We start from the raw sequence: 13,881 nt of genomic DNA, 5'->3' as shown, positions 1-13,881 counted from the left end.
AAGAATTTTTTATATTGTGAGCTGCACAGAGAACCCAGACACAGGCTATTGAAGCAGCTTATAAATTCATAAAATAAATAAATAAACATTCAGGCGTTGTAAGTCAGTGTCATTCAAAAGGAGTAACTTCTCAGGGACACAAAGAGCAGAATGTTCAGGAGCAATCCACTGGCCCCTAGACAGCATCAGAGGGGTCAGAGGGGATCTGGGTCCCAACATCTGAGGTCAGACCTAGGAATCAGATCTCTAACCCTACTCCTTCGTATAAATGACCCCACTCCCTCTGTGCCAGATGCTCTCTGAGGCCAGGAAAGCTACCTCAGAGAGGGAGAAAGGGAGCATTTTAAGAGGCAGGGAGGGGAGGAGACTGAAAGATCAAGGTATAAATTATCTTAAAACCTTCCCAGCCTCCTTTCTTCTGCCTCCAAAATGCTCCAGCTAGACTGGCAAGAGTCAGTCTAGAGAAATATACAGGACAGAAAGCTGGGGAGGTGAAGACTGCCTCCACTGCTCTTCCTATTCTACATAGGAAAATGATAAAGCACTGGGTTTGGGGGCTCACAACATCATGATAGGACTGTGCCCTTAATGGACTACATCAGCCTTCCCCAACTTGGCACCTTCTTGACATTTTGCACTGTAACTCAGGGCATTTCTGACTATTGTCTATGCTAACTAGAGCTGATGGAAGTTCTCAAGGTCTTAAAAGAAGTACCCTGATTTATAGTTTACATTTTAAGTTGTAAATCATTTTAAAGGAAGGACACCAATATACTTTCACTGAGAATAAAACTAGGCTATGTGGGCAGGTTGTTAATTCACAGAAAGGTTGGCAAGCATTAAAAATGACAGCATGCAATACATAAGATGAAGGGAATGGTGCAAGGTATCTAGAGAAGGTCACAACACTATTTAATACATGTAGGGTATGATCCTATGCAATGTTTGGACAAAAAAACAATAACTTCATTTGTCTAAACATATATAAGACTGCATCCTTAAAGTCACATATTCTTATATCTGGCCAGGACAGGAGATCCAAAACTCATACACCACTGATTTAGAGATTTACACGTTTTTGTAAAGTAACCATTATTTTATTTAGATCTGGGCAACAGTTTTGAAGTACACAGATTAGAATTTTGCAGGGCTAACACCTAAAAAAAGTTGCTGGTTCCAATTATAAGCTGTGAATTGCCACATTCAAACCAAGTCCTTTCAACAGCAAACATTCCTGGATGACTTTCATTGAACCAAAGAGCTTAATGAAGAGAAATCAAAATATAGTGGTAACACATTTGCTCAAACAGGTCAACTTTGCCTTGGCAGCACTGCAACACTGCAAAACTGAAGACTCAAACTTCCAAATAATTGGGCAAAGGGTATCAGCAGGGATATACTGCCCTCTAGTGTAATACCCGCCAGTTAAAACCATGAAGACATACAGCTCAGGGACCTTCCCAATGAAGTCTGATTTACCTAAATGGTTTGATGCTGTATACAGGAGTCTCTATCCCATATAGCCATGCCTTACACTTCACTCATTCAGGCAACACTTTATCTGGTCCTACCTTCCCCTGTGGAATTCTCCTAAGCTGTTCATGTTCCATACAGCACAACCGAGTTTAAGAACTTAAACATGGGGCTGCAGCTTTTCCCTACCCAATAAACACCCAAAGCAAGACACACAGAGTCCTGTGATCACTCCCTGGAGCCTAAATTAGGACCATATGATCAAGGAAGTGGTGCTAGTAGATCTTTCATGCTCGAAGGGAGACTGAAACAGATGGACAAACTGGCATGGTGCAGTGCAATGAGGGTGGTATGACAGTCACAATACACAAGGGGATGCTTCAGTTTCCTGTACCAGCAGAAACTACCACCAGGTGACTGCGCACACAGCTAACTGAACATGCTATATTTGTACTGTGCTTGTTCTTGAAATCAGTGCACTACAGTATGTGCTATGAACAGAATCTTGTTCTACAAGCAGTAGATAATGGACTGCTCCAGAACCAAAAGGTACATCCAATTACTACAGTCACATGGAAGTAGATTTGGCTTACATAGCTGAACATATATTGTGGATTCCAGGATTTATAGTGATCAAGTCATTTCTGTCAAGAGATGTCAACTTACCAAGATTGACTCTCAACTATCTACTCTGTAATACAAGGGGGTGTACACTATTTAGTGCACCCTCTCCACTCTGCTTGACCCTGGAGAGGAACTTACAACCACACTGATTGCTTCCAAATCCAATATTATTTCCTGTTGGAAAATATTACTACTATGACTCACTGACAAACAATTCTTAACACAGCTCAGAGTTTGAACCAGTATGTTTCTTAGGAAAGAAGACTGAAAGAATTGTGAATGTCTACATTGGCAAAAGTAGTTGAGTATGTTTCATTATTACCAAAGATAATAACAGAGCACTCTACTATTTTATTAAGAGGATAAGCTAATAAAAAACAACCTACTCAAACACTCTACAATAAGAAGCAGAAGGACACTTAAGGATAAGTAAGCAAACCCTTGACAACCTTGTTATCTAGAAAAGGATGGGGAAAGGAGTCATAACAGGGCAGAGCAACAATGTTTTAAAAAATAAGACCACCATGAACTTCGGAAAGTTTTGTCTAGACGAGAGCTCTACTTAGCCAGGCCACTGTCAATAATGACATTCTCTGTTATAATGTTGCAAGGATTAATGAGAAGAAATACAAGTAGCTTCGTATAGTCAAACTGGCATACAAATAAAGAACAGTAACAATGAGGCTCACAAAACATACAAAATGATTCAACTGATACGATGTGGATAGTGTCAAAACACAGGAATTAAGATCCTAGAGATGCATGTAAAATAAATACAAGCAGAAATCCTGCTAAGGAAACTATGATTTCAAACTAGCAACAATCCCATAGTTATCAGTATTTCTATAAATAAAAATCAGCAGATGCTACCACAACAGGACTAGCTACAAGATGTTGTATTATGGGGTGCTCCTGCTCAAGAAAGCGACCATGCCTTTTCTGGGATATTCCATTCCATTGCCCATCACCACCCAAACAAAAACAATTTTGTAATCACTAAGCATGCTCATTCCTCACTGAGATATATTGTGCTTCTTCTGACCTTTAGGGAAGATTCCCCCTAATTCTTTTTAAGTTTTCCAAACCTTATGGTTTCCCCAGGAACACTGATACTCTCTCAGGTATGGAAGGTACTGTTTTGGCTACATTAGTCAAAGAATGAGTTCACTGTTATTATACAAGTTTGGGCAACTACCTCTGTATCAGGCAGATTCCAAATGCTCTTTGATGAAACTGATTGTCTCGATCTATTTCAGTTGACATTCAGGCCTAGTTTTTGAACAGAAACAGTCCTGTCTGGTGACCTATGCAGGAAAGCGATGAGGGAGTGTGACCCTTCTTGATAGTTCTGAATCTCTTTCAGGCTTTCAATACCATCAATCGCTATCTTTCTGGAACAGTTCTCTAAGTTGGGAGTTTGAGGTACTGCACTGCAGTAGTTCTGCTCCTACTTAGACGGTTAGCTCCAGAAAGTGGTGCTTAGGAATACTGCTTGTTCCTGTGAGATCTTCAGTATGGGGTTCCCCAGGGGATGGTCTTGTCTCCTATGCTGCTTAACATCTACATAAAACCACTAAGTGGGGTCATCCAGGGTTTTGGAGTGATGGTGATGAATTACAGCTTTATTTCTCCTTTTCAGCTTCAACAGGTGAAACTGTGGATATGCTAAACTGGTGCCTGGTTGTGACAATGGCCTAGATGAGATCTAACTGCAACTCAGTCCAAACAAGACTGAATGGAGGGTGTTCAACCTGTTTGGGATGGAGTTGCACTCCCCTAGAAAAGGCAGATCCAGAGTTTGGGGCTGCTCCTTGATCCACCTTTGTCACTTGAGGCTCAAATGGCCTCAGTGACACAGAGTGCTCTCTACCAACTTTGGCTGGTGTCCCAGCTATGCCCCTGCCTGAACAGCAACAGCCTCATTTCAGTAACTGGTCTGTTTCCAACTCTACTATCCTTTCACCACCATGTTAAGACTATACTTTATGACAAGACATTTAACTCCTCTAAACAGTATATTGGGGCATTGTGTTAGCTGCTTAACTGGAAGGGCTGTTTTAACTAGTGTTCGCTGTTGTGGTTGTACAAATTTGGGTTTAAATCCAACTTTTACATTTTGTAGTGAAATTTTACAGTGCTTTAATTGCTGCTGTATTTCCTATTTCATTTCATTTCATTTTGTGTGTTTTTGTAAACCACCCAGAGAGCTTCCAATATTGGGTGACAGAAATGCAGGATGTCTAAAAGGTGAGACAGAAGAACTTAGATAAGGGCTTCTGGTAAAGTTTACAGGGTTCAGCAAGTTGTTAAGATACCTTTAGAAGCTGTGGAACTACCAGTGCTTTGAACTGGCATTGCTGAATGCTTCTTAAAGAACCAATACCTAAAGGATTAGCAGAAAGCCCTTCTTTCAGCTGGCTTTGTTTAGCAATCTAACAGTTGTATTTTGAACAGAAATATATTTCTGTTACATTATATAACAGAAATATAATAGTCTAATCTGGAGGCTAATGGAGTATGGATCACTGTGAACAAGATTCACACTGTCCACCTGAGCTCACTGCTGGAACACCAGCCAATCTTCCATGCAAGGCAGCAGTCAGTTGGGGGGGGGGGGGTGCAAGCCATTTTAATTCCCCCAGAACTTGCCATAGGCTACATGCCTGCTGTTGCATGGCTGAAGGTTGTGCTGGATGCCCCCCCACCCCTCCATCCAGTGATGATTTGCCACTGAATTTCAGCAGAAATCTGCAATGGAGGGATTTTTAGAAAGCCAAGTTCAGATTTTTTTCCCACCCACTGTAATTTTCAGTGTTGTGGTAGTGGCCACACTGTAACATATATGTGGCCCATGAATTGTCCTCCTCTAATTCAGGGCAAGGATATACTGGATTAAAATAATGAAGATTAAAGGGTTCAAAGCCATGGGGAACTTGGAAGGAAAGGACAATAAACACATGCTGGATTCAGAAGTGGACAGAAAGCCAGTATTATAAGATAAGGGCTCCTTTCTAAGTATATAGGTGCTAATCATGTCCAAAGGCACAATCCTATATGTTGCTCACTATGGGTTTCTGGAAGCTACACCGTTGTTTTCTATCTAAACATGCATGGGATTGCACCCTCACTAACTATATTGTTTCTAAAAGACAGTTTCAGAGAACTAACAAGATTTTATTTTAACTGAATGACTGATAGCAAAGAATACTATATTTGAGAATTTTTTTCACACACATCCAAATTCTGCTTGCTTTTGTTTTCCAAAGGTTTTATGCATAAAAATCAGTACTTACTATCCTTACCTTCTTGCCAGATAATTCAAAATCACCCTTACAATTACTCAATAAGCATTATTTGATGTTGAAAACTTTGCTATTTGTTAGAAAAATAAGAACATCGGCAAACAAAGCATCAAGTGAAGACTTTTTTAGGCAAATGTATTGATAACTCCCTTATTCATCAAAATACTATGGGACAGACACACCACATGTTTGTATGTTGTACTTGTACACTGACTTGCATATTTGCACTGTGGCATCACAAGATGAAGATATATATAGAGTGACTCCACTTCATATGAAATGGCAACTCATGGTTTGTTTCACAGTTGCACAACACGGCAATCCACTCTGCAAATAAACTACATACTGTGGGTTGTTTGTGGAACAACTCATGGCTCTTCTAACCCTACTTCTTTGCCCTTGATCCAACCATGGGTATTCCAGAGGATTGTGTGGAAGGATCCATCTTGTCTCCTCTCTCTGCACTGACTGAGCTTTTCTGCACTTGCTGCAACTTATCCCCACTTCCAAAGTTACTATTATTTTTCATCTCCTCCACAGCTGTCACTGGTTCATCACTGGATACCTGACAGAATGCAACTCCCAACTGCAATCAACCTGGATACTATGATCAGCATCCAAGGTCTTCTTCTAAGTGATGAACAGAGAGCAGCAACAAGAGATAGGACCATGTAAGTGATGGCCCCTCAACTGTAGAATGCTCTCTCCACTAAGAATGCCCTGACAGTAACAGTGTTATCTTTTTAGCACCAAGCTAAGAAAGCTACATCTGTCACTATTTAATGGCTTGATGGGGTATCCATATCAGGTGTTTTTAACAGATTTATTCTGTTAACATTTTTAAATGTTTAAGTTCCTTTTAAATTTTGTAGTTTATACTTTTATGGTTGTTTTTATTGCATTACGGTCGCACTTTAGGTATCATTGTTACCAGCAAAGAGCACTGTCTATCAGGAGGTACATACAGTGGCACCTTGGCTCATGAACTTAATCCATTCCAGGACTCTGGTTGTGACCCAAATTGGTCATGACCCAAGTCAAATTTCCTCATAAGGTTCAATGTAAATAAGGTTAATTCGTTCTGTAACTATTTTTTTTAATCAGAAAAACGTGAAGCAAAGTGACAAAGAACAACAAAGACTGTGGCCATCTCCTCACCCCCCAGCACAACTGCAATCGTGCCTGTCATCCCTGCGTGCGGGGGTGGGAGGGGAGAGACGGGCGCGATCATACTGGGCAGGGAGATGGCCAAGATCGTGTTTGTGCTCCTGCAGGAAAGATGGGCACAATCACGGGCGTGCTCATGCAGGAAAGACAGGTGTGATCTTGGCCATCTCCCCCTCCGCCCTCAGCACAATCGCATGGTCACCACCCAGTAAGGAATTCACGACCCGAGTCAAAATTTTTGAAATTTTTGTTCGCGACCCAATTTGGTCGTGAACTGAGGCATTTGTGAGCCGAGGTACCACTGTATTCGTTAGATTTCTATCCTGCCTTTTTCTGTTAAAGAACTAAAATGGATCCTCTTGCTGCTCTCGAGCTTATCCCCAAAAAAACCCTGTGAGGTAGCTTGAGCTGAGAAACTGTGACTGACCCAAAGAAATCCAGTTGGCTCCATTGAATGCGAACTAGAACCCAGGTTGACTGAGTACCAGTCCCATGCTGCCAACCACTAAACCACACTGTTTCTCAATAAATAAATTAAACTAAATAAAAATATAATAGATGCACTAGGAAGAGGGAAATCACTGCCAAGAAGCAGTGAGGGTGGCTTTTTAAAAATCAAAAAAGATAAAATCCTCAGCCAACTTAAAAAATAAGGTAAGCTCCTCACCTCCCACTCTCCAGTCTGAAGATAGTATTATCAGCAGTAGTATTTTTCCTTTCTTCACTGCTCAAAATAGGCACAGCTATTGGATGGCTCACAATAATTCATAAATGTAGGTACAATAAAAAAATGGATGACAACAACAACAAAACAAATGCAATAAAATACAACACAGAATTCCAAAATACAAAACGTAGAACTGTTAAAACTGAAACAATTATTTTTGTTTGAACAATGTAAACTAAAACAACTAATAACTAGACTTCCTAAATAACTGACATGCCCATTGTTTGTCATTTAATGCTCAAGAGTAGAGGGCAACCTGAAACTGAACAGATGACAACTTTGGCACCAGGCAGGGTTCAGAGAGGAGATTACTCCCAAACTGGGGTGGTGGGGGGGTCATCACTGAAAAAACAAAATAACCCCCCTGCCCTCCCTTGGAGGTGGCTGCTAGAGGAAGCTCTCAGATGTCGATCACAGTGTCTGAGTAGATTGAGGTCAGAAGCAATTCCAGGTTAAAAGCAGCACTATGAACTGTGCTCAGAAACAAACAGGCAGGCAGTGTGGGCAGGGCAGAATTGGGGTTTTATGTTCAGAACATCTGATCCTAATTATTAATCTGGCTGCCACATTCTGCAGAAGCTACAGCTTCTGAACAGTCTTCAAGTGTAGCTCTACATACAGTGCATAGCAGTAATCTAATTTAGAGGTTATCAGATTGTAGATTACTGAGACCAGTCTATCCTTGTCCAGATAAGAGCACCCTTGAGCTATGGACATGCTTCTTCAAGAGAGTACACCCCCATCCAGAACAGACTGAACATCCTTCATCCATTCAGAAGACCCACCCACTAACAGCATATCTAAGAGCCATCCACTATAGTACATCTATGTCAAAGCAGGTACTTTGCAAGGCAAGAAAGGACACATGAAAAGAATTCAATCACAGCATGAATACAGACAAAACTGTGCTGCAAATGCCCCAGGATATGTGCTAGCAGCAGGCCAGAAAACAGAGTGGGAAACACATCATGGCAAGCCAACTATTGCCTGGTTGTCTGTCAGCAGCCAAGTGGATTAGTGAGTGATTAACCAACTTTCCAAAGTTTGTTTTCAGTGTGGGTTACTGCGACCTGCACACCTACCCAGTGTATTTATTAGTATTTCTTGGATTTGCTAATTTAAAAAAAAAACTCAACTGCCTTTGAATTACACTGAGTGCAAAATCAACTGCATTATCTTAACAAGCATCTCATTAACTTCTGCAGCCCAGGCTTGCCACCTCTGTATCTGAAATGCCTTGATATCCAAGTGCTCTTTGTAGAGTGTCTTCTGCAATTTATTTCTGCAGTTTATAGAGGTGCAGAATTTTCAGGTCTCCAAAAGCATTTTTGAGTTCAATTTTTATTATTTCTTTCACATTATTTCCTCAAACAATGACTGGCTAAAGTTACAATTCTAAAACCATTTATTTAAAAACTATTTATAGGCCTTCCCCCATGGTATAGTCCACTGGAGGCAGCATGCAACACTGAGATGGAATTCAGGGAGATCTATTTGAAATGTCAAATTGTAAAAATACAGTATTGAAAGGAAGAATAGGGCTGAAATCACGGGGAATTCTATTGCTTCCAGTGGGTTCACTTCCATTGATTTCTAGTCCAGATATGGCTAAATAAAAATTAAACCCTTAGTCTCAGGAATCAGCAGCATAAATCACTGAAGCACGTAAGATTCAGGTATACCTGAAGGCCTAAACCAGATTGGGCAATGCTGCTCCTTAGAGTAGCTGGGACATCCTCTCACTCTCCATTACAGCAGGAAAAAACAAACAACTAGGGAGATCCTAGGTTCTTTCACTGATCCTGTCTGATTAATGCCCACCCCCGCCATGTCATTTCTGTCCAGGTATATGTAGACGAAGGAGAAGTGATTACCTAGAAGTAAATTTGACTAGCATTGATCACACATGCTAAACCTCAACAACACACTTATGAAATGTGCTCCACTACCTCATTAAAAGCCTACTTTTTCATGTTAACAAATGTAGACAGGAAGCATAATACAGCAATCAAGATAACTGAATGTACAACTAAAGCTTTTCTAGTGTGCATGTTTTTAAAACTAACAATCCCATCTGCCCTCTGCCTTATTGCATTTCTATGCCAACCAATAACTAAAGTTTGCTGAGGAGATAACAAAGTAAAAAAATGCAGATTTTCTGTACATCACCACACATTCAGCAGTGTGCTATAGATCACAGTGAGCAGACAATAGGTTTCCAGAACTTCTTCTGCTTCAGCTCTTATTATTCTTAAATAATAACTGCCTAGCCTGAAGCACAAACTATTTGAGATCTTCTTTCTATCCACTCATAGTGTAGAAGACTACACCACAGAAAGTTGGGTTCAAATTCTCTTATGGAGCTCAAGCTAATTGGATTACTTTGGTGCTGAATCGGTCTCTTAGCAATCTCATTTCCTAAACCTTAGGAGGAGCAGGGAGAGAATAATAATCATGAATACTCCCCATGAGCTTACTGGAGAAAGGACAGGATACAAAAAACAAACATACTTCATAAAAACAAATTACAGGCAGTATCTAAGAAGCTCCACTTATCTTTCCCAATTTGCAGCTTCTCTTAGAATGGCTAGTTTTTTGATGTACATGTGACAAATCCCACTTGTGCAAGCAATTGTGAAGGAATGCAGCCACAGTAGATACCGCCCTAGTTGTTTTGCATGAAATTAGTATATAAGTGGTTCATTATCTACTGTCTTCAGGGTGTATTTAGATTGCATGTCACTTGCATGGTAATTTTATGTTTTATATTAAGACATGATGCAGTAAAAAATTCTAATATAGAAGTCTAAATACGATGACCAACAGCTGGTTGCTCACTTAGAATTCCATTTTACAAATGGAAAACTGGTATTTATAAAATGATGTATTCTAATGTCTCACATCCTCATAATTTTTATGAGAATAAGCAAGAATTATAGTGGCACATTGGCTTGGTATTTATTATATAGCTGCACTGGCTTACAGGGTACCTTTAGTGGGCTGACACATTATTTGCCATAATCTAAGCACTATGCTTTTGTTAACCAGGTCTCAAATTGCATTAGTTTTTCCAATAGTAGCATCACACAGTTGACTTAAGTTTTGCCTGTAAGGCTGGTACAGGGGGCAGCAGTATTTTCTTTAAATACATTTTTATAGCACTGTATTATGCTGGGGGTGTTTGGAGGATGTATGCAGAGAATGAGACAAGTTACACAATTAAATTAAAGCACTTTTACCATGAAAAGAACAATACCAATCAATAGCCAGTCTCTCAGTAAATACAAAAAATCCAGACTCTACAAAAATGAAGCAACCACACTTAGTGAATGGGGAATATTACAACCTAGCAACTGCTCTAAATAATAGTATTCAGCAATTAACAAAGTTATATTGATTAGCTTGTTTGACAAGGAACTTTCTTACAAACACGGATTTCTATTTTTGCAGACAAGATTCGCTGGTTTTGCCATTAAACCCTAGATTGTTCAGGTACCCACTGAAAAAATTACTGGAACAGCCAGTTTAACTTTATGTAACACAAACTCATGCTTGGATTGCAGGTAGGAAGGAAGTAAGAGGTCAGGGTAGACATATACCGGTCTTACACACATACATACACAGAGCAAATGCTGATTGAAGAGCAAGAAAAAAGTATTAAATGTAATGGGGAGAAAAGAAAAAGAGGACAGAGCAGAGTGGGGAATCAACAGACTGCGTCTTGAACACGTGCGTGCAGGGGTGAAAAGGCGTGGAAGGGCTACGCCGGAGGTTATTATGAAGGTAAAGGGAGCAAAAGCTTCATCCTTATAAAGGCAAAATCAAGAGAAGCCAAGGGCACGATCCTATCGGCGTTTATTCAGAAGCAAGTCTATATGAGGACAGCGGGATTTAATCCCATGTAAGTGTGCGCAGGACTTGCAGCAGCATCAGACGAGGGCTGGGGCAGCTGCAAAGTTTCTAAGGCAGCGTGTGTGAGGAGAAGGTGATGCAACACCGCCAGGTTATCCGAGGAGACTCGCAGAGAGGGAACCGAGAGGCGTCTAAAGCAAGCCTTCTCCGGGGAAAGGGGACTCGCACGGCTTTTCTCCCGAAAAAGGCAAACTGGGGCTCCGCGCTCCACACACATCCCGGTGGCCGCTCCTCCCAGGGCCGCCCTGCCCACTCGCTCCGCGGCGCGGCTCCTCTCACCATCAGCACTTTGGCTGCGTTCTCCAGCTGGGCGATCACCTCGGGGGCTCCCCCCGCCGCCACGGCCGCCGCCATCATGGTCTCTCTTCAATGACGCGCCATGCACTGCATTCTGGGACAAGGCGGCCGCCCAGCCAATCCCCGGCGCCGGCGGGCAGGGACGGCAGGAAGGAGGGAGCGGCGGGCCTGCAGGAGGAGTTCGTGCGGCAGCCGGCAGCCTGGCCGGCCGGACCCTGGCGGTGGCACTGCCCGCAGGCGCGGAGGGGGTCGCGGCAGCCGGAACTCTGAGCTCGGAAATGGCCTCAGGTCCCGCGACCTGACCTTTACTCTCCCTTGTAGTCATGGAGCCGAGGCGGCGGTAGCGAGGCGGCCACTGCGTGCCATGGGCAAGTTAGCCGAAGCCCCCAGTGGGCTTTGCTCTGAGGCTTCCAATTCCGCTTCCCTCAGCATGGTTCACTGGGAGCCAGTTGGCCGAAACCTTGCGGCGCCGGTGGAAGGGGGATAATGTTTATGGATAAAACCTTTGGGCATGTGCAGAGTGTTTTTCATGCTCATCGCGTGGAGAAACCATAAAGATACGCTTTTTCGCTCAAAGAGTGTGTTACTTGACGTCAACTTAAGTGTTTATAATCTTTTGTGTTTGACCTTTCTAAGTAGAAAGAGGCTAAGGAATAGGCTGTTACTACACGAGTGGATAAGCATACACAGGCCACTGGAAATAATCAAGTATTAATGGTTAGTGAGTCCTCCTGTTTTAGGACTAGATCCTATTTTAGGACTAGCAACTTGCAAATTTTTCCTTTATTTGCTGTTGGAATAGATGAAAATCTAAAGGGTGCATTTTTTTTTCAGAGGCACACAGTCCTTAACAGAGGAAAAATACGTTCTGATCCCCTCTTGGTGTGTTTATTTTTAAACCAAACAGGGACTGTGGCGCACATAGTTTGCCCTGGGTTCAATCCCTGGGCATCTCAAAATTGAGTGATTAGCAGACAATTAAGATGGAAGTATTACTGCGGGTAGGCAATATTGATCTAGATGGACACATGCTTTGATGTGATATAAGGCAGGTTCTTATGGCTATATTTGTTAAGAGCTGTTTCATTTCATATTGTAATCTTATTTAAATGTGCTGCACTTAGAGCAGTAAATAGGGAATCCAGCCATACATGCCCTTCATATAATAGGAGAAGGCACTGAAGTATACCCAAAAACCAAACATAAGAGTGCCTGAATATGCCAGTACTGCTTTCATCTCAAACAATAGAACCTTATGCATTAACCCTCAAGTATTAATCCTGGCTCACAAATACTCTATCACCTGCCTTACCAGATAGGGATGTCTTGCACATACCTGGAAGTAGAAAGAATAAGTATGTTTCTTGGACACCAGCAAAACACTGGGTGCAAAAGACACTGTGGTGGTACAACAAGATGTTGCATTCTTTTTCCAATTTACTATGCAAAAATTACTTCATGGATTTGTGCCTAGCCAGTGAGCCTTCTTAGAAGCAGTGCTGACCTTGTGGAAAAATCTTCCGTGCTGTTTGGAAGGCGGAACATTTAGTATCTTTCAAATACCTTCTGAAAGTACACCTGTTTATCAAGACTTTCCCTGACTTGCAATTAAATGAAGCATGCTCTTCCATTTTAGTTGGGATGGTGTATAACTTATGAGTAATATCCTGCAAGAGCAGGGAGTTGGACCCCGTGTCCTTTCAGCCCCTTCCAACTCCTCTATTCTATTGCTTGGTATAATTATTGTAATTGAATTGTTTTAAATTGTAATTCTGATATGTATATAAAAACTGGTAAGTGATGTTTGAAATACTTAACAGTATAGAAATAAGGAAAACACATACAGTACAGCACTGTCATGTATATGAGTTCACAGGATCAATGAAGGTGAAGATAATAAGTTCCATTTTGGTAATGTTTACTTAGCTTGTACATACAGTGATTACCGATGAGATTTCAGAATTCCAAATCTAATAGTACTAATATCTCTGTTGCAGAATTCCAAAGTATATAATTCCATATGGAAAGTGGACTGATAGAATTTGTTGTGTGATCTAATAAAATAACCATCTTACCTGCAATGTTATAAATGTTTTTGGCTTACTTATTTTTATTTATAAATTAATTTATTTAATATATTTTTCTAATTATAGAAATTATTCATATACAGTTAGCTAATTCATGTTAGGGTACTTAAGATTTAAATACCTTTTGTTAGAAGCTGCATGTACAAAGACCCATAGGATTCTTTAGGCCTACATCTTCAGATTATTATTAGAAACATGGATACAGGTGAGCATTTTTGCAGACCTTTTCATGCTAGTTTATTTGCTGGTGAGTCCCACAAAGTTCAGAAAGATTTATTCACAGGTAATTGTG

At 41.1% G+C, this 13,881-nt stretch overlaps 2 protein-coding genes across 4 annotated transcripts in view; both read right to left on the bottom strand.

Annotated features, from left to right (window-relative positions):
• Window positions 1-11,562, bottom strand: part of XPO4 (exportin 4) — a 74,723-nt gene extending 63,161 nt beyond the window's left edge. The window contains exon 1 of one of the 2 annotated variants that reach the window (XM_044441870.1): window positions 11,485-11,562. In XM_044441870.1, coding sequence (XP_044297805.1) covers window positions 11,485-11,562 — 78 coding nt within the window. The remainder of the gene's footprint in view (window positions 1-11,484) is intronic. The other variant, XM_044441873.1, reaches the window with a different exon arrangement.
• Window positions 11,563-12,117: 555 nt separating this feature from the next.
• Window positions 12,118-13,881, bottom strand: part of LATS2 (large tumor suppressor kinase 2) — a 65,841-nt gene continuing 64,077 nt past the window's right edge. For both annotated transcript variants that reach the window (XR_006415889.1, XR_006415890.1), the window contains exon 9: window positions 12,118-12,129. The gene's annotated coding sequence lies outside the window, so the exon portion shown is untranslated. The remainder of the gene's footprint in view (window positions 12,130-13,881) is intronic.

Source organism: Varanus komodoensis, unplaced genomic scaffold (genome assembly GCF_004798865.1).
Source record: "Varanus komodoensis strain SLA01 unplaced genomic scaffold, ASM479886v1 scaffold4, whole genome shotgun sequence".
NCBI classification, from domain to species: domain Eukaryota; kingdom Metazoa; phylum Chordata; class Lepidosauria; order Squamata; family Varanidae; genus Varanus; species Varanus komodoensis.
The sequence above is the reverse complement of the archived record's forward strand: the minus strand, read 5'-3'. Positions and strand labels throughout refer to the sequence as shown.